The sequence below is a fragment of the Miniopterus natalensis genome, chromosome 15 (genome assembly GCF_054644295.1).
Source record: "Miniopterus natalensis isolate mMinNat1 chromosome 15, mMinNat1.hap1, whole genome shotgun sequence".
Taxonomy (NCBI): domain Eukaryota; kingdom Metazoa; phylum Chordata; class Mammalia; order Chiroptera; family Miniopteridae; genus Miniopterus; species Miniopterus natalensis.
In genome coordinates, this window is record NC_142095.1 from 36538637 (window position 1) to 36555450 (window position 16814).

General features: G+C 55.4%; 1 protein-coding gene across 1 annotated transcript; it reads right to left on the minus strand.

Annotated features, from left to right (window-relative positions):
• Positions 1–720: 720 nt before the first annotated feature.
• ITIH4 (inter-alpha-trypsin inhibitor heavy chain 4) lies at positions 721–15863 on the minus strand. Its single transcript, XM_087825120.1, has 20 exons — positions 15768–15863; positions 14387–14547; positions 12084–12188; positions 11787–11949; positions 11536–11646; positions 10927–11055; positions 10138–10254; positions 9701–9869; positions 9489–9614; positions 9122–9303; positions 8839–9024; positions 7049–7188; positions 6653–6807; positions 4876–4947; positions 4626–4652; positions 4422–4538; positions 3247–3421; positions 1478–1632; positions 1248–1344; positions 721–800 (listed from the first exon to the last, which is right to left on the minus strand). The coding sequence occupies exons 1-20, from the start codon at positions 15861–15863 to the stop codon at positions 731–733; spliced, it is 2553 nt and encodes an 850-aa protein (XP_087681246.1). The 3' UTR covers positions 721–730.
• Positions 15864–16814: the final 951 nt, after the last annotated feature.

Here is a 16814-nt window from a genome sequence, read left to right on the forward strand (position 1 = left end):
TGGGGTGCCTAACCCTGGGGCATGGATAGGAGAGGACTTAGAGTTGGGAGCCTGGGTCATCCCCATGGGATCGGAGGGCCTTGGAAACAGAGGCTTCCCTCCTGGGACGGGGGCCCCATGTCCGTCTCCTCTGTCTTCCAGGGTGGTGAGCAGACAGGCTTATTCCTGAGCACAGGTGTGAAAATCAAATTGTGTCATGCAAGTCCCATTGGAAAGGGGCCCAAAAGCTTGCAGAGAACTTCTACCCAGTTCATTATTTTTGGTGGGGGAAGGGGGAGTCAAAACTGGTTTTCATGGACTGAAACTCAACCTCTGCTCCCAGAGAATGTTTTCCTGTCCTAGGCCCCAAGCTGGGGGCTGGAGTGACATTTCACATGGGTGGTTCAATCTCTCTAAATCTTAGTTTCCCGCCTTTAAAATGAAGGGACTGGACTGAAAGCTCTTCATGGGCCTATTGGCCACAGGCCTTTGAGGGGCTGATAGTGAAAGATTCTAATGTTACACAATGCTAAGTGTTCAGGATGCAGTTCTGCAGCCCTGGGATTTGGCTGGATGGAACCAGAGACGCCCACTCCCTGGGCTCACACCACTTTCCTTTATTTGTAATGAGTGGAACTCCCCTCCCCATCCTGGTCCAGGCCCCACAGGTGGCCCAGTGGTCACAAGATGGCAGCCATCTGCACGCAGTGGGGTGCACGGGGGTGGGTGGATATAACTCCTCTCGTCAAGACTATAGCTCCACAGACCAGCAGGAAATCTCTGTTCCCGGGGTCCCTTCTTGGTAATCCAGCTTGAGCTCTCTGGGATGGATGGATAGACAGACAAACAGACGGATAGGTGGTTAGCAAATCTCAGGTGTGATGGGAAGAGAGGGAGAGAGCTGGGGACAGGAACGTGGAGGGTAGAGTTTCAGGGACCCTTAGAATTCCCTCCAGCACAGGCTGACAAGGCTCAGCCACCCAAGGGGACCCAGTTGCATGTGGTGTCCAAGGTCCAGGGCTCTGAGAATTCAGGGAGTTTCCTACTGCCCCCAACTCACCCTAGTGACCTCTGGCTGGTGTGTTTTCTGTGGGTCTGAGTTGACCATCTCTGTGGGGTCACGCTGAGAGCTGGGTCAGACATGTCTAAGGCATCAACCTTTCACCTGACTATTTCTAGTTCCCGGGCAAGGACAGGGGAGTGGAGGCCCCCAGAGGCTAGCTCTTAGCCTCCTACTCCCCACTCCTGGCCTGTTTATGTGGAGTCACCTGGTGGCAGGGTGGTCATGCCCCTGAACCCTCAGTGTTCGCTTGCTGTCATCTGCTGCTGCTGTGGGCCCCCAGACCACGTCCTGGTAAAACTGGCCTGCGAGATAAAGGGTGGGTTAGTGAGGGATAAAGACACTGGGACTGGGAGACACACAGAGGCGGGGTCGCTGCCTGTTCGCAGGCAAAGGTGGTTCTGAGGATGCCCTGAGCCAGGGCCACGGGCGGCATACCAAGGATCCCGCCGACATGGCTGGAGAAGCGGTCAGTGTCCTGCAGAAGCAGCCGAAGCCCCTGCCCAGGGCCATCCCAGGACAGCAGGCCGATGGTCACTTTGTCTGGGCTGCTGAGCAGCAGGAGCCCTGCCTTGTCCATGGTCATCTTGAGGCTGTGGGGAAACCGAGCCCTGAGAGCAAGGTAGGCATGGAGACACCCTCAGGGGACCTTGGCAGTTGGGGTGGGAGTGGGTAGGGGCCGCCCTCTTGTCCTCAGGAATTCCTGTTGTGGTCTTGGGTGGGAAGTCCGTTAAATATTCTGAGCTTCAATTTCCTCGTCAGTAAACTGGGACCAAAGTTAATTTAATAACATCTGGTGATCCCAGCACTTACAAAACAAAATAATGATTCCTTTCCCTTTTTCTTAGATTCGGTTTCTCATTAATTCATTTTATGTGATTCCAGGGGGTATCTGACACATTTACTCTGTCCTTTTTGCCACTTTCTTTTGATGGTCAGTGTTTAATTGTATGTTTAATGCCTAGAAGGGCAAGTCTCTTCTCATTCTATCACCTTCTTTTTTACTTGAAATAATCTTTGAAATTCTTACCTTTTTGGTTCTCTTAGGGACCCTTCAAGCATGTTGAATCAGACCCTGCTGTTACACTGAGGTTATCATAAATGGACTTACACTAGGTTTACACAGGCTTGACGCGATTCAATGTAAGAGGCGTGGTCTATTTTTCTTCGTGAAGATCTTCTGCAGTTCGTGAAAATGTGTGGACTCTGTCACCACGATTAATGGGAATTTTTTGTTCTATCCTCTGGTGTGTATCCAAGGCAGAGAAGTGCCTTGTGTATTTATCAGATAACAGGAAATTTGAAGATCTTTTATGAAATTGGGGGGTTTTCAGGTGAGCCCCTCAGATTTGCTAGGTGCTCACTCATTTGTCAAGTAGAAACCACCGTCTGCTGAGGGGCTCAGCTGGAGGGAACAGATAAGCCTCTGTGTACTCAGCATAGGTTGGGGCCTCGAAGGGCAGTGCTCCAAAAGGGCAGGCCTCGGCCTCTCCCCCAGGCCCCTCATGATTTCTGGAGCCAGAAAGCTGCCTCTGGAAGGCTGGATGGCAAGGCAGCCCTACCCAGAAGAGGTCCCCATTCACCTCCACTACCTGCCAGCTGCCAGGTGTTTGATGCCAGATGGACATGTCTCTCCTCATCAGAGCTTCAGGAGTATGCTAAGAATGACATTCCTAACCTCCCCCTGGTGGACAGTGCCTTCCAATTTCTCTTTATTGTCATCAGCACCTTACCACGCATACAGCTGCCCTCCAGCATGCCCAGTGGGCACCGCCCCTTCTAATGAGCAAAGTGCTCCCTGGCCACATTCTCTCATTGGGTCCCCCCTTAGCCTCTAACTCAGGCTTGGGGTGATTCTCCCCAGTTATGAGTGAGGAAACTGAGGCTAAAAGGGTCTAAGCAGCCTGCCCCGGGTCACACAGGATTAGCAGCAGAGCTAGCTCCAAACTGCACTGCCCCCTGCACAGGAGAGCGACCTGGGTTAGGTGTGAAGGCAGCCAGGACCCCAGGACAACCCTTTGGTGCACTCCAGAGCAGAAGGGGTATGGTGCAGGGCTCTGCCCAACCGGTGGGGGCAGCCCACTGCAGAGGACTCATGCCAGCCCAACCACTCTATCCCCAAGCCCGTGGCCTCAGGCCACCTGTCAGCACTGTCACCAGCTAACACAGCCTGAGAGGTCATTGCTGGTACCCAGCCTGAGGCTTACTTGGGCATCACCGAGAACAGCGTCTCCTTCCATTTATATGCAGAGCTTCTTCGGTCCCGAGTCACTACCACATGCTCAGGGGACACGTGGACCTGCAGCTGGGGTTTCTTGAAGGTCACCTCTATCCATAAGAACTGGGCTTTCTCCATGTCATACTGGCCAGTCACCTCGAGACCTAAGAGAGCCAGAGCAGAGAGGTCAGAGCCATGGCCCCAGCTAGGCACTGGCCTGACCAGGAGGTCCTTCACCAACTCCTCTGCTCAGTGTCCCCTCCCCAGTATTCCCTCACACGGGGACCTGGTTTCCACGATCTTTGCTCTCATCCCTTGGTTGCACTTGACTTTGGAAGGGCCCTAAATCCTCAGTCAAGGACACATTCGGATGAGCCCTCTGAGGAGGGCGATCTTGTCTGAAGCTAATTTATAAAGCCCCTGCAGTGTGCCTTGCCCTGAACTAGGCGCCATGGCCAGGAGTGAGATGGAAAATCAGTGGTCCCCCCCTCAGGGAGCAAACAGACTCAGGGCCTGGTGTGTGGAAGTGGGAGACCCTGTGTGAGCAACCCTGAGTACTGTACATGCCCACATCGGACTTGACACCTCAGCTCAACCAGTACGACCCTTCTGTGGGGCGGGGAGCAGGTCTGGTCAGCACAGCTCCCTCTTCTTGCCATTCGTCTCCTCCACACTCTCTACGGTCCCACTACTATCTTTCAGGGCTCTGGGCTTCTGCCAACCCCTTCCTCTTCCTAGTGAAACCCCACTTGTCTGCCAAGGCCCAGTCACTCATGTGCGACCCTGTATAGCCTCCCCTGTCCCTCAAACAGCCCCTGTCTCCTCCTCTGGGCTTGTCTCCACGTCACTCTGGGCACTGACTATAAGCCGCTGTGCTTGCCATCACTCAGGTTGCCTCTCCACCCCTGAAGTATGGCTATGCGTGGGGTCAAGCCTACATCTGGTCATCCTGAAGTGCCAGGCCACCCAGACCAGCGTATGTGGTGCCCAGCAAAAGCCCTGTGGGGTAGATGTATGAGTGCAAGGGTCGGTGCTCAGGGGCGTGACCATGCCACAACCCGGGACAGACAGGCCCACACGGGGCAAGTGTGTCTGCAGAGTGGTAAGGTGGGGCTTAGTAGTGTATCTGGATTTCTCTGGATGGATAACTGGTCACGGTCTCACCTTGGTCAGGGTCTGAGAGCAGGCTCATTGGCCCCTGAGAGCGGTTGATGTCCACACACAGCTTTTCCACGCTCTGGCCAGGCAGAGGCAGGATGACAAAAGGAGCCTGGATGGGGGCTGGGACAGCAGATGAGGTTCCTGGGGCAGGCTGGGAAATCCGGGGGCCAGGGATGGGGAAGGGGATTGAGGGGGCTAACAACTTACCTGGTAGTAGGGCTGTTGGGCTTGTTTCTGAAAGATGAAAAAGTCTGGGTTTAGGCATCCCCTCCCCAGGAGTTGGAGGTGGGGGGAGTTGAGGGATGGAGTAGTGAATGGGTGGCCAGGGTTCCTTCTCCACTTCAATACCGAGAAACCCACATAACAGGTTCCTAGAGATCCCCAGGCCTCTCTCATCCCAGGGTCTTCCTGCTATAGGGCCATGTGTCTACTGCAGGGACTCTGGTCTGGGGGCTACCTTTGATTCTTAAATCCATGTCATCTAACGCTTCATCGGGACTGGAGGAGGCATGTGCTAATACAGGAGCAGCTAGGAACAGAAAAGGAGAAGGCAGTCAGGATTTGGAGCAATTGGCACGCCATCTGGCCACCACTGCCACCTGCCACTCACCCAGCTCCAGCCCTGTGACCCCTGCCCCACATACACCCAACCTAGGAGAGTCTTTGCAAAGCGATTTTCAAACAGAAGAGCACACTATTAGAGAAAACACTGAGGAGATGGGGTCCAGCCTGGCTTTGAGGCTGGGTCTGAGTCCAGATTTGGAGATCAGAAATAGCTCATGGGACCACTAATGGCTTTGGGAATGGAAGAAGCCTTCACTTTGTAGAAGATTCCATCCTGAGCCAGCCTCCAGAGTGTAATGAATCCAATTCAGTGAAAATAAAGGACACACTACTTAATGTCATGCCTCACAACTCTCCCTGGTCTGTGCCCAGCCCTGTGCATACGCTTTCATCCAACTCTACAGACAGGTTTAATGATCACCTTGAGGAAATGAGGCCCTCCGAGGTCAGAAAGTGGCTTACCTAACTTGAGCATTAGCCCCGGAACCGAGGTACTATCATAGTGTGTGCGAAAACGAGGCTGAGAATGAACAGGTCCAGGCGATCCAGATTTAAAGAGGCTGGGTACCATCATATGGACTACAGAGGATGTGGAAGGTCCAGCTCAAGCAGTGTCTTCGCTCAAGCAGTGTCATGGGTCCCCACTGCCAGGGCTCTAGGACTCACCCCAGGAAAGGTATGTAGAGAGGGCAGATGGCTCCCTTCCCCACACCCACCACTTTGAGAGCCTCTCCCCACACAGCCAGGAGAAATTCAAAGCTGGAAAAATGGACCCTTCTTGAACTCCTCCCCCTGGGATATCAGCCACCCCAAGGAGGTGCTCCTCAAAATACCTTGTCCTCTAAGGCCTTTTCTGCCACTGAGAAAAGTTACTGCAGAGCGGCCTCCTAGTCAGACACACCTGAACTTGAGTCCCATCTCTGCCACCAGCCAGGTGAGCCACACAACCCACTCACCCACAGTCAGGGCAGAGCCCAGTCTGTGGTCAGGGTCAAGGTTGTATCAATTGCCCCTCCCCCTCCCTCTCCTCCTTTGCTACCTGGTTTTCTGGACCCTCTGTGTGCCATGGCGTGAAGTCTGAATGAAGATTGACCTGGAAATCAGAGAGGCCTGGGTGTGCAGCCAGCTGGATGGGGACTGTGCCCCTAGTGCCCAGGGTAGCCAATATCTGAATGAACAGGTGACTAAATGCACCAACATGTTTGGGTAGACAATGTCCCCTCCTGGCAGCAGGGCTGGGCTGGAGAGGCCCTGGCCAGCGACCCTGTGGGACTGGTGTCCTAGGTCCTGTATCAGCCAACTGTCACCAAGGCCAGCCTTTGAGGGTATTAGGCCCTTACCTGGGCGAGCTTTCTTGTGTCCATTTTCTGGATAAAACAAAAAAGTAATGGGGGGAGAGAGATACATACTATTGGGTAGTTTTGAAAAAATTGAAGTGCTTATTTAACCTTGCTTCCCAACCCCAGCACTACATGGGTGCAGTGAACTTGGGAGGGTTGGGAGACCTGGCCACAGTTTCCTCATCAGTGAAATGGGATGCATCTCCTGGGGGTCCTGGGAGTCTGTGTGACAGGGTCAGGGTCTTGGTCAGGATGTGGGGGAAGGGCTGGGAAGAGCACTGGGTCAAAACTCTGTTGCCACAGAGGCTAGGAGCCCATTCTCACACCCACCATTTTCCACGGGCTTCTCAGCAACTTGAGACTGTTCTTGGCCTTCAGGTTTGGTGACCACCATGGATGTGAGGGGGGTGACAAAGCTGTAGTTGAGCGACAAGCCCAGAGCTTGGGTCTTGAGTGCCTTCTTATCAGCATCTGATGCAGAAACCCTGCAGGTTGAGAGCATCAGAGGCTCAGCAGGTCCCTGGATGCCTAGTTTCACCCCCTTCCCTTCCAGACCCTTGGGGGCAAGGGGAGTGGTGGTTGCTCCTGCTGGAGTTCAGATACCACACCATGACCCCCTCTCTCCATGCCTAGGAGATGCCCCATACCAGCTGTGCTGCCCCCCCGTGAGGCACTTCAGGAGGCCTTGAGGCCATGTGTGGGCCCTTGGGGGTGCAGGCCACCCACATTTTCTCCAGCAGTTGCTGGATGGTCAGGTATGCCCAGAGTCTCTCCATGAAGCCGTGGAAGATGTACTTGGGGCTTCGGAACTTGTCCTCCTGCTCTGTCACTCTGGACTCCGTTTGGAAGGTGATGTTCTGCATGGGCTGGAAAGAGGGGCCCAGCCAGGACAGGAGTAGTGAGGGCCTGACATCCGCACCTGGCCTGGTACTTCCATGAGAAATCTGGTTGGGGCTGACAGCGAGGTGTGTGCCCAAGTTCTGGATGGATTGCTGCTTCCTGCCCCAGGGTGGGGCCTTCTGGTCTCAGGCTGACCTGGCCAGCAGCCTGGGAAATGGGGTCTGGGGCAGAGGAACTCCAGCCTTCTCTTGTCACAACTCCCATAGCAGCCCAAAACCTTTACAATGTGGATCGGATCCCATCCCCGCTGCTGGGAACACTCTCTCCTGTCTCTCACCAGAGCTAGGCCTCCCAAACCTTTGCTACCTGCAGGCCACCTGCACAAATGTGGTCCTATCCACCCTACAGCTATTTAGTTGGTGCTTTTCCTTAAATGAACTTTAAATAGACTAACATACTTCACTTGGCCTCGTCCCATGCAACAATATCTGTGAAACCCTAGGTCTGGGGTTTGAGTTCTATTTTTCAGAAGACACATTAAGGTAAATACATAATCACTAAAACAAAGACATGCTGTGACCCCCCCCAGTCAGTTTGAGTTCCTCACTTTGGCAACTCCTGGTCTCTAGGATAACAGCAGCAGCTAAAATGTATGGCATGTTCACCCTGGGCCAGATGCTAATCCCCACAGCAGTCCTACAAGGTGGGTAAGATGACAGATTCTCATTTTCACACAGGAGGAAATTGAGGCACAGGAGCTTAGGTGACTCCCCAGGCCTCACCCCTGGGAGGTGACAGAGAGGGGTTTAAAGCCAGGCTTATGGTCACCCTGCATGCACTGCTCATCGTGACACTTGGCTACGTCTTCTGAGACTCAGCCTTGGGCCCACCATGCCTGCCTGCCTGCCTTGTCTACTTGCCACGCAAGCCTGAAACATCCCTCCATCATTTTACCACCTGGCGTCTGCCACCTCCTACTCCCACAGTCTCAGCTAAGCTTCCTCTAGGAAGCTCTCCCTGACCCCAGGCCAGGTTGGGGCTCCCATGCTGCTTCCCTGAGTCCTTGGGCTTATTCTCTCAGGGACACCCCGGGCTACCCATCCTTGTTTGTGCAATGATTTACCCACACTGCCTCTCCCATAAGGGTAGTACCCCGAGGGCCTGGAGAAGGATCTGGCTCAGCATAGGTGCTCAGTTTCTCTTTGTGGAATGAGAGGGGCCCCTGTGGCACAGAGGCAGGGTGGATTGGGCAAGGACAGGGCACCATCTGGTGAGCTGAGCTCTTTACCTGGCTGCAGTGGGACCCATGGCAAGTTGGACCTCAGTCTGCTCATCTGTGAAGTGGGAGCAGCCCTCCCCACCTGATTGCAACCTCAGAGGGCTGGTGTGAGGACGGAGAGGATGCCAGGCACCTGGTGCCCTCAGGCACAGCAGCAGCAGCACAGACTGACAACGGAGTGCCTACCACATGCGGGTAAGTGCAGGTGCTCTCAGGAGAATCATGGCATTATCATATTGAATGCCCACCCCAGCCCATGCAGTGGAGACTAATGTTATCCACGGTGGCAGGGAGCACTTGGTAACTTGCTCAAGGCCAGTCGGCTGGAGTCTAACAGGGCTGAGGCTTGAGCCTGCTCCAGCCACCCTTCCCCTCCAGGATGGCTGGCCACACTCACCAGCTGCCCACTGACTTTGGCTGAGAGCACATCAGAGTCCTGGTCCCGGAGCTTTCCAGCCACCACCATCTCTGAGCCCTTGAAGAACAGCCGGAAGTTGTCCTTTGTGACCTCCTCCACGGCATTGTTTGGGTACTCAAAGGTCACCGCTGTCAGCAGTGGGTTGGCCACCTCCTGGTAGAAGTCCTGCAGGGTGGGGTGGAGGGGGTTGCAGGAGCTGGGTGAGGTCTGCCCCCTCTCTGGGCCATCCCCGACTCACGCAGCCCCAGGGGCTGGCTGGCACCTGCAGCTGCAGGGAGGAGTCCGAGTCCTCATAGATGCGCCGGGCCAGGCCGCCGTTGTCCAGCGCCAGCTTCTCCAGGAAGGCGTAGCTGACGTCGAAGCCGAAGCCCAGGCAGAAGAGGCTATACTTGCCGTTGATGGCATCCTGCACATTCTTCTGGATCTTTGTGGGGTTGGTCTCACCTGGACCCAGCACGGTTTGGGACAAGGGTGAGAAAACAGTGATTTGCTCAAGGGATATTTTTGGAATCTCAGAGCCAGTGAGGCCTCAGGAACCCCCTCCCTTCCCCAGGTCCCGCAGCAAGCCAGGGTGGAGCCCAGCTGCTCCCTCTGGGCATGTGCCCCGGAGTTGCTGGCAGTGCCCTCACCCATGGTGGGGTCGCCATCAGTGAGGAGGATGAGGAGGGAGACGCTCCCCGAGGGCAGCAGCTCCTCCCGGTTGGCTTTGTCCAGCTGCTGCACGGCCATCAGCATCGCGTCGTTGATATTGGTGCCTGAGGGACACACACTCTAAGGATGGCTCCCAGGCGGGGCTCAGTGCCCGGGAGCCCCCACCCTGCAGGGCTGCCATGGCGCTTACCTCCCTGGGCGTGGATGTTGGCAGCATAGCTCTTGGCCTCTTTCACGTTCTCGGCTGAAGCTGGCACCAGCGATGGCTTCCACTGGGTTGCTTCCCCGCTGAAGCTAATGAGGTTGAACTGGTCTTTGAGGCTGAGGTCCTCTAGGATCTTGATCAGGGCTTCCTGGGTCTGATCAAGGGAAGGGGAGACAAGATGGGTATCTCCGTGGGGGCTTCTTGGGGGTTCATGTGCCCTCGGGCTGCACCCCCAGGCCCGCACCTGGAGTGCGGACATGGTGAATGCTCTAGGGGCAGGACCAGCCCCATACTCTGACCAACCTTGACCCCTGGAACCTCCTACCTAGGAAGATGGAGGAGGGAGGGTCTGCCTGCTGGACCAGAGCTGATGGTGTAAGGCATCTGAGTTTTCAGGGCCCCGCCTGGCCCATGGGACCCACCTGCTGGATTTTCTTGCCGCTCATGGAGCCACTCTTGTCAATGACAAAGATCACATTCTTGGGTATCCCGGACAGGCCCTCGGGGGCAAAGTAGTGCACAAAGTAGCCATTCTCAATCTGTGACCAAAGTGAGACGCCCCCCAGGTGATGAGAGCTGCAGCCCTGCCCTGCCCCCACCCAGCTTCCTCACCCCAAATCCTTGGGTCCCATGCTCTCTTCATTTAAGCCCCTCCATCTCTGTCCCATTGTCAACCTCCTCAAATCCTCACCATCTTTTAGGACTCAGTCTAGCCACTCTCTTGCTGAAGCTTCCCTGTTCATGCATGGCCCACCAGAACTCTACCTCCACCTTACCTCCTATTTGTTTGAATATTTGAGGTAGTTTATACTAAAAGGCTCAAACCTAATACACCTGAGATCCATCAAAAGAAGACTCCAAAAACAAATTCCATCAAAAGAGTAAAGGAGAAGCACAATGATGCCAGAACTTTTGTGAAATAAGCTACTGCAATTGAGCATAAAAACTGATCTGTGAGCCTCCTGGTAGCCAAGGCTACAAGGGAAACCCTGCAGGGCAGTTCTTTAGCAGAGACAAAACTTTTCTGCCTCTGAAAGGGAATTCTTTCAGGCACAGCATAACTAAACTGCTTGTTTTCTGCCTGTGCTGCCGTTGGTGCACACCGATGAGCAGGAACAGTGTTTTGCTTTTTCTTCTGGAACACCCAGGTCCAGGCTCTTGAGGATGGATGGGTTTCCTGGTTACTCTGCTCTCCCCTGGAGCCCACACACCTGAATGGAACCTCCAGAGAGGGTCCGGTTCACGTCATAGCGGACGATGAAGTTGCCATCCACGACTGTGTCCTGTAGCTCTGGAGAATTCTGTTGCTGGGAGAGTGTTGGCTTGAATCGGATGTGAGCCTGGAGAAAAAACTTGGCTGAAGTTGGGAGGAGCAACGAGGTCATGCCAACAGTGCCCCTCACCCCATCTGAAGTGCGAATTCCAGGATGCAGCCTTGGGAACTTTCTCTCAGGCTGGGCTGTCAGACAGACGGCCTCAATACAGTGAGTGGGGTGTGAGCACAGAGCCCCTGCTCCTGGAGCTGTGCAAGCAGAAGCTGGGCTCAGGATGTGTATGATCCAGCTACCTCCTCCTTTCCCCCGGTCCTGGGACCTTCACATCACTGTCCTTCTCCCCTGATCTCAGGGTTCAAACCAGCACCCTCCTCTAGGCCTTGCCTTCCCTGTCTGCCATATGTGAACATGGACACAGAGACCTAAGAAGTCCATCCAACTTAGAGATTCTGCCCAATTGTCCCACTCTCTAGAAATATAGGCTCGTAGGGCTGGCCTACAGATAGGCCCCTTGTTACCCTCACCCGCCAACAGTGGCAGGCCCACCTTGGTCTTGTTCTGTGAGATGGTGAGGGCCTTTTCAAGTTCATTGGTCATGAAGGTGCTCTCTGTCTCCAGAAAGCTGATGCCCTGAGGCTCGAAGATGTGAATGTCCATCTGGAGGCAAGAGGTGGGTCACTGGGTTAGCCAGGAGTCAGGGCTGGGCCTCACAGGAGGAAGAGGGAGAAAGAAGGGGGTACCCTCAGCAGCACAGGGTTCATCTGGGAGGCCTCCTGGGAGGAGGCAGCACCAGGTACCTGCAGGTGCTTGACTAGCTGCTGGGGCCGGACTTTCAACAGCAGCTCATATGCTCCCAGATGCCGCTTGAGCAACTCCTCATACACCAGCTCAAAGGTGACCTTGGCAGCAGGAGCCACATTGACCGATACCTGGAACTGCTCCACCTTTCTCCCAGTGGCCCTGGGGGAGAAGGGCATCAGGTCTGCCCCTCCAGACCAGGCGGGGTATGGACACTGGAGGCAGGAACAGAACTAAAGGCAGGGCAAGCTTCTGCCCCCTCCCCACCGGGGTCCCCATCGCCTCCTTAGGCTCACTTGACGAGGCCAGCGCTCTCTCCCCTGGCCACAGCCGCGCTGTACTGCTCTTGGGCTGCAATCTTCTCCCTGATGTTCCCTGGGTAGGTCACACCATCGATGATCCTGGGGCAGGAGGGCAGGTGTTGTCTAGAGCCCGGTAGGGGGACCCACTCCAATCCCACCTCCTCCAGGGAGCCTCTCTGGGACTTGGTATGTCTCTTGATAGAGTGAGTCTTATCTTTCCTGGACCCCAACTGTTTATTACGCACCTACTGTGAGTAAGACTGTGCGGGACCCTGGGTAAGGGCGGGTGGCCTCTGCAAGGTATGCCAGGCCTCCATCTACCCTGAGGCATGCACAGTGTAAGTGAACACTCGTTTTACTGAACAGTCAGGGGAGGAAGGCTGCAGGGGAGGCAGAGGTGAGCTAAGTCCTGGCCTCTCTTCTCCCTTCTACTCTGGCCCCACATCCTCATGGCCCCTTTCACCTCACAGACTGTCCCCAGAGGAACCGCTCAGCCACCAGGGAGAGCGCTCTGAGCTGCTTTTGTACGCAGCCCCGTGCCCAGCTGTGTGGGGCAGACTGAGGAGGAGGGAGAGGCTGGGCTCCCAGCCAGTGGGAGGCATGCGGCTGAAAGGCTCGGAACTCTCTTCCCACTACCATAGGGCAGGGTACTCGGCAGGCAGGGTGGCCTCTGGGAGAGTAGGCTTTGGACAACTGTTGGATGGGACTCAATTCTAGTGGCCGTTCTTTGGGACTGAGAGACCTGCCTGGGCTGTTCCTCTGGAAGGAAAATGACTACCTCAGAGCTTCCCTGTGGGGTGGGCAAGGAAGTGGCAGGTGAGCAAGCCTGCTCCATCTGGGGGTGTCCTGAAAGGGTGAGCGTGTGCGGGGGGGGGGGGGGGGGGTAGGTGGGAGGGAGCAGTTAGGACAGATGTTCTTCCTTCCCACCATCCTGACCCTCCTGGTCATAATTTATAGGGATGGGCTAGTGCGTGGGCTGCAGGGCTCCTCCTCTCAGATGCCTACTTGGGGTCCCAGCCAGGTCAGGGAACAGGGTACCCTGCACCCACCCCCACTTCCTTATCTTTGCAGCAACAGGATCTGGGCCCAGAAAGGGGTGCGAGTCTTGGGCTCTTAGCAGATATGTTGGGCCTGGCACCTCATAATCTGGTGGCTTTGGCACCCATGTGGGGGGCTGGGTGCAGCTGAAGAAGCTCATGCTGCGAGTTGGGAAACACAGACCTTGGCTCTGAGGGAAGGGGGAAGAGCCAAACACAGGGATCCAGCCCCCACTGCAGTTTTTCAGAGGTCCCAGGGCACACTGGGGACCCTGCCTGAGATGCTCACTCTCTGCTTCACCCATCGCCCTCCATGAGTTTCAGGGACTGGGCTCTCTCTGGCCTGTTCTCACTGCCTCTCCTATGGGGAAAGGGACAGATAGAGTCCTCCTGAGTTTAGCAAACATTGCAAAACTGAGTTGGGAAGTGTGGGGGAGGACAGTAGAGGACAAGGTGAGGATCATCATCAGCTTGCAGAGTCCACAGAAACCCCAGGGGCCTCCCAATGCAGTCTCTGACCCACAGCAGAAATGCCCTTTCCACAGTATCCCAGATGGGGGCGGGAAGACTAGCCTGGCTTAGAACTTCCGGTGACAAGGAGGTCCCCCACCTCAAGGCATCGCTCCGTTGTGGGACAGCCCAGGGGTTAGAAAGTTTTCTGTATCCTGAGCTAGAATCTGCCTTCTGGTGACTCCCTTCTGCCTGGGCCTGGCCTCAGGATGCCCCAAGTCTGTACTCCTCAAAGGCAAAGACACAAAACTGCTGTGGTCTCCACCTGATGCCTGGGCCTGACAGAGGGATGGATGGAGGGAGGAACAGGAGGAGAAGGGGTTGGAGGGAAGGATAAGTGAAGGGAAGGATAAATGGAGGGAGGGATGGAGGGAGGGAGGGATGGAGGGAGGGGGGGATGGAGGGAGGGAGGGATGGAGGGAGGGAGGGAGGAGGAGGGGGGAGGAGGGAGGGAGGGAGGGAGGGAGGGAGGGACAGATGAAATAATGGATGGAGAGATGAGTGGATAGAGGGATGGATGGGGGGAGAATTAGAGGGGTGAAGGGAGTAGGGAATGAGGGAATGGTGGAAGCATCTCTGAGAATGCATGAAGTCCCTGGGCAAAGCCCCTGGCTCCCTGTATTGCCTACAGGCTGAGCACACACACCTCCCATCAGGAAAAGGTCCTCGCCTCCTGAGGGACACAGGGGCAACGTGGTGGCAGTGCTGGGTTGGGGAGGGGAACAAGGAGGTGGGCGAGAAGGCACCTACATAGAGAAGTTAGTGATGAAGGCTTTCTTGGGCAGCTCCATCTGGAAGGTGACCTCCTTCGCAGCATCAGCTCTGTTGACCACCCTGCTGGTGATGACCGTGTGGGCAAATCGGGATGAGACCTTGGAGTCCACAGTGAGGCTGTAGATGTCGATGTCATTCTGGACCAGTGAAGGAGGAAGGGTGGGATTGTTTCAACGCCAGCCTAGCTTGGAACAACACTCTTCAAGACTGGGCCCTGACCTAGGTCCCCAACCAAGCCCTGGGCCCCAACCAGGGCTGAGCGGGCTGAGCAACTGATCAGGCCTCAGGCTAAAGCTCACAAGGCATTTCATATGCGAAACTTCCTCTCAAATAAGAGGCGGCTCTTGTGCTTCATCGCCCACCCTACAGTGCCATGGGGCAGGGACAAGTATGTCAACATGCAGGGGCATGGGGAGTGCAGCCTGAGTCCCCTGGGAGGGGACTCTCACTTATCCTCGCCCTGGTGGGATCAGGAAGCTTATGGTCTTAGCTCTGACCAGTGTAACAAGTCCTTTGATTTCTGGCGACTTTGGCCTCCACGGAAATGAAAGAAAACAGTTCCTGCCAGTCTCCCTCAAGGAGCCTACAGCAGCTGGGAGAAACTGGAGGTGACGAGGGCACAGCCTCTAGGAGCTGGGAATCTTTGCCCCCTTTCCCTGCAGCCGTGGACCCCACCCCCAGCTGCCCCATCCTGCAGCACAGGCCCTGGCTCGGGAGAGAGGGTCAGTGACCCAAGCATATGCTCTTCTACCCGGGTCTAAGGTTCGCATGCGCACACACGAGGAGTCTTACACACTTCCTGCCGGCCTGCATATGACACACTTGCGTCCGTATGTTCACCGGCACACACAGCTTAGCAAAGGTGGGTGACGGGCCGAGTGGCTTGTATACACACGCGTGTCTACTCCGCACCAGGCACTGTACTAACTTCATAGTGTTACAGATTTCATTTTCACAACAAGCCTCTGACTAGGTTCTATTATTACCCTGCTTTACAGATGAGGAAAGTGAGACAGAGGGAGCAGCCCCTCCTCGAGGTTGTTCAGCCAGGGAGGGGTGGAGCGGGGCTCACGAAGCCCACTCCCGCCCTCCCCACCCACTGCCCGCCTCCAGGGGCAACTTGCTAAATTGCAGTTCCTCACCCGGGACATGGGCACAGGGCCCCTGCTAGCGCCTGGGAGTGTGCCCAGAGCCCTCGGGCGGTACCTGGTGGGTGGTCAGCGCCATTCCTCTGCGCGTACACGGATCCGCGCTCACTGGCACTTACACCCTCGCACACACACGGACTCTCCTCCGCGTCACTCATTCACCAGCTCACACCACGCACTCCGGCGTGCACACAGGGGCCCATGGCAACCGCTACCTTCTGGGCACGAGCGGTCTGGAGGACGGCCAGTCGCGAGAGCAGGGCCAGCACGATGCCACAGGCACAGGCAGGAGCTGGGGTCTTCATTTTGGCTCCAGTGCCTGGCAGGCTGCTTCTGAACTTGAGAGAAGCCGGGGAATGAATTAGTAACTTGCTAGTTGCTCCGCCCCTGTGGGGGCAGGTTCTGGGAAACTGGGATCTACAAGCCAAAACTCGCAGTGGCCTCAGATAAGCAGGGAAACTCCGAATGTCCTGTGGACCTTGGCTGGGGACAGGAACATGTACAATAAGTCCTCAGTGTCATCAGGATAGGTTTTTGGAAACTGCAACTCGAAGTGAAACAATGTATACTTCACCCGAGGCTAACGGATATAAAGGAGTTCAGTTCCTGTGGCATATTTCTGGTCACAAAAACATCACCAGACTTCTAAATAAAAATCCAAAACACTTCTAATATTAAACATTGAAATAAATATGAACTATACTTATATTTAAGAAAGATTAATAAAAACAAATATTCATGCTTTCCAACTTGCTTGTTGCAGTTTAGGGTTGCGGGCGGCCAAAGCCTCTCCCAGCGGCTCAGGGTATACGGTGGGACCCCAACCTGGACAGGACACTCTTCCATCAAAGGTCGCACTTACACACTCCCACACTAGATCGGGACGCTGTAGACATGCCAGTGCACCTCACGTGCACATCTCTGGAATGTCGGAGGAAACGAGAGGACATGGAGAAAACCCGCAAAGACACGGGAGGACATGTAAACGCCACACTGGTCCCAGCTAGGAACCGCCTTTCTCCCATCATCAACATTATAACCAAAAGAGGTTGAATAAAACATTATTCGAGGAGCTGCTATACTAAAGGCAGGCGCAGGTGGGAGCTGGGCACTGGTGTTCCTTCTGAAAGGTCTAGAACCTTCCCAGGTCACCACCACCCCTCCCACCAGTTGGTCCACCAAGCTCCCTAGGGCTGGGGGACACAACAGGGAACCAGCCCACTACACAGGGATGGCTGGGAAGAGGAGGGCTGAGG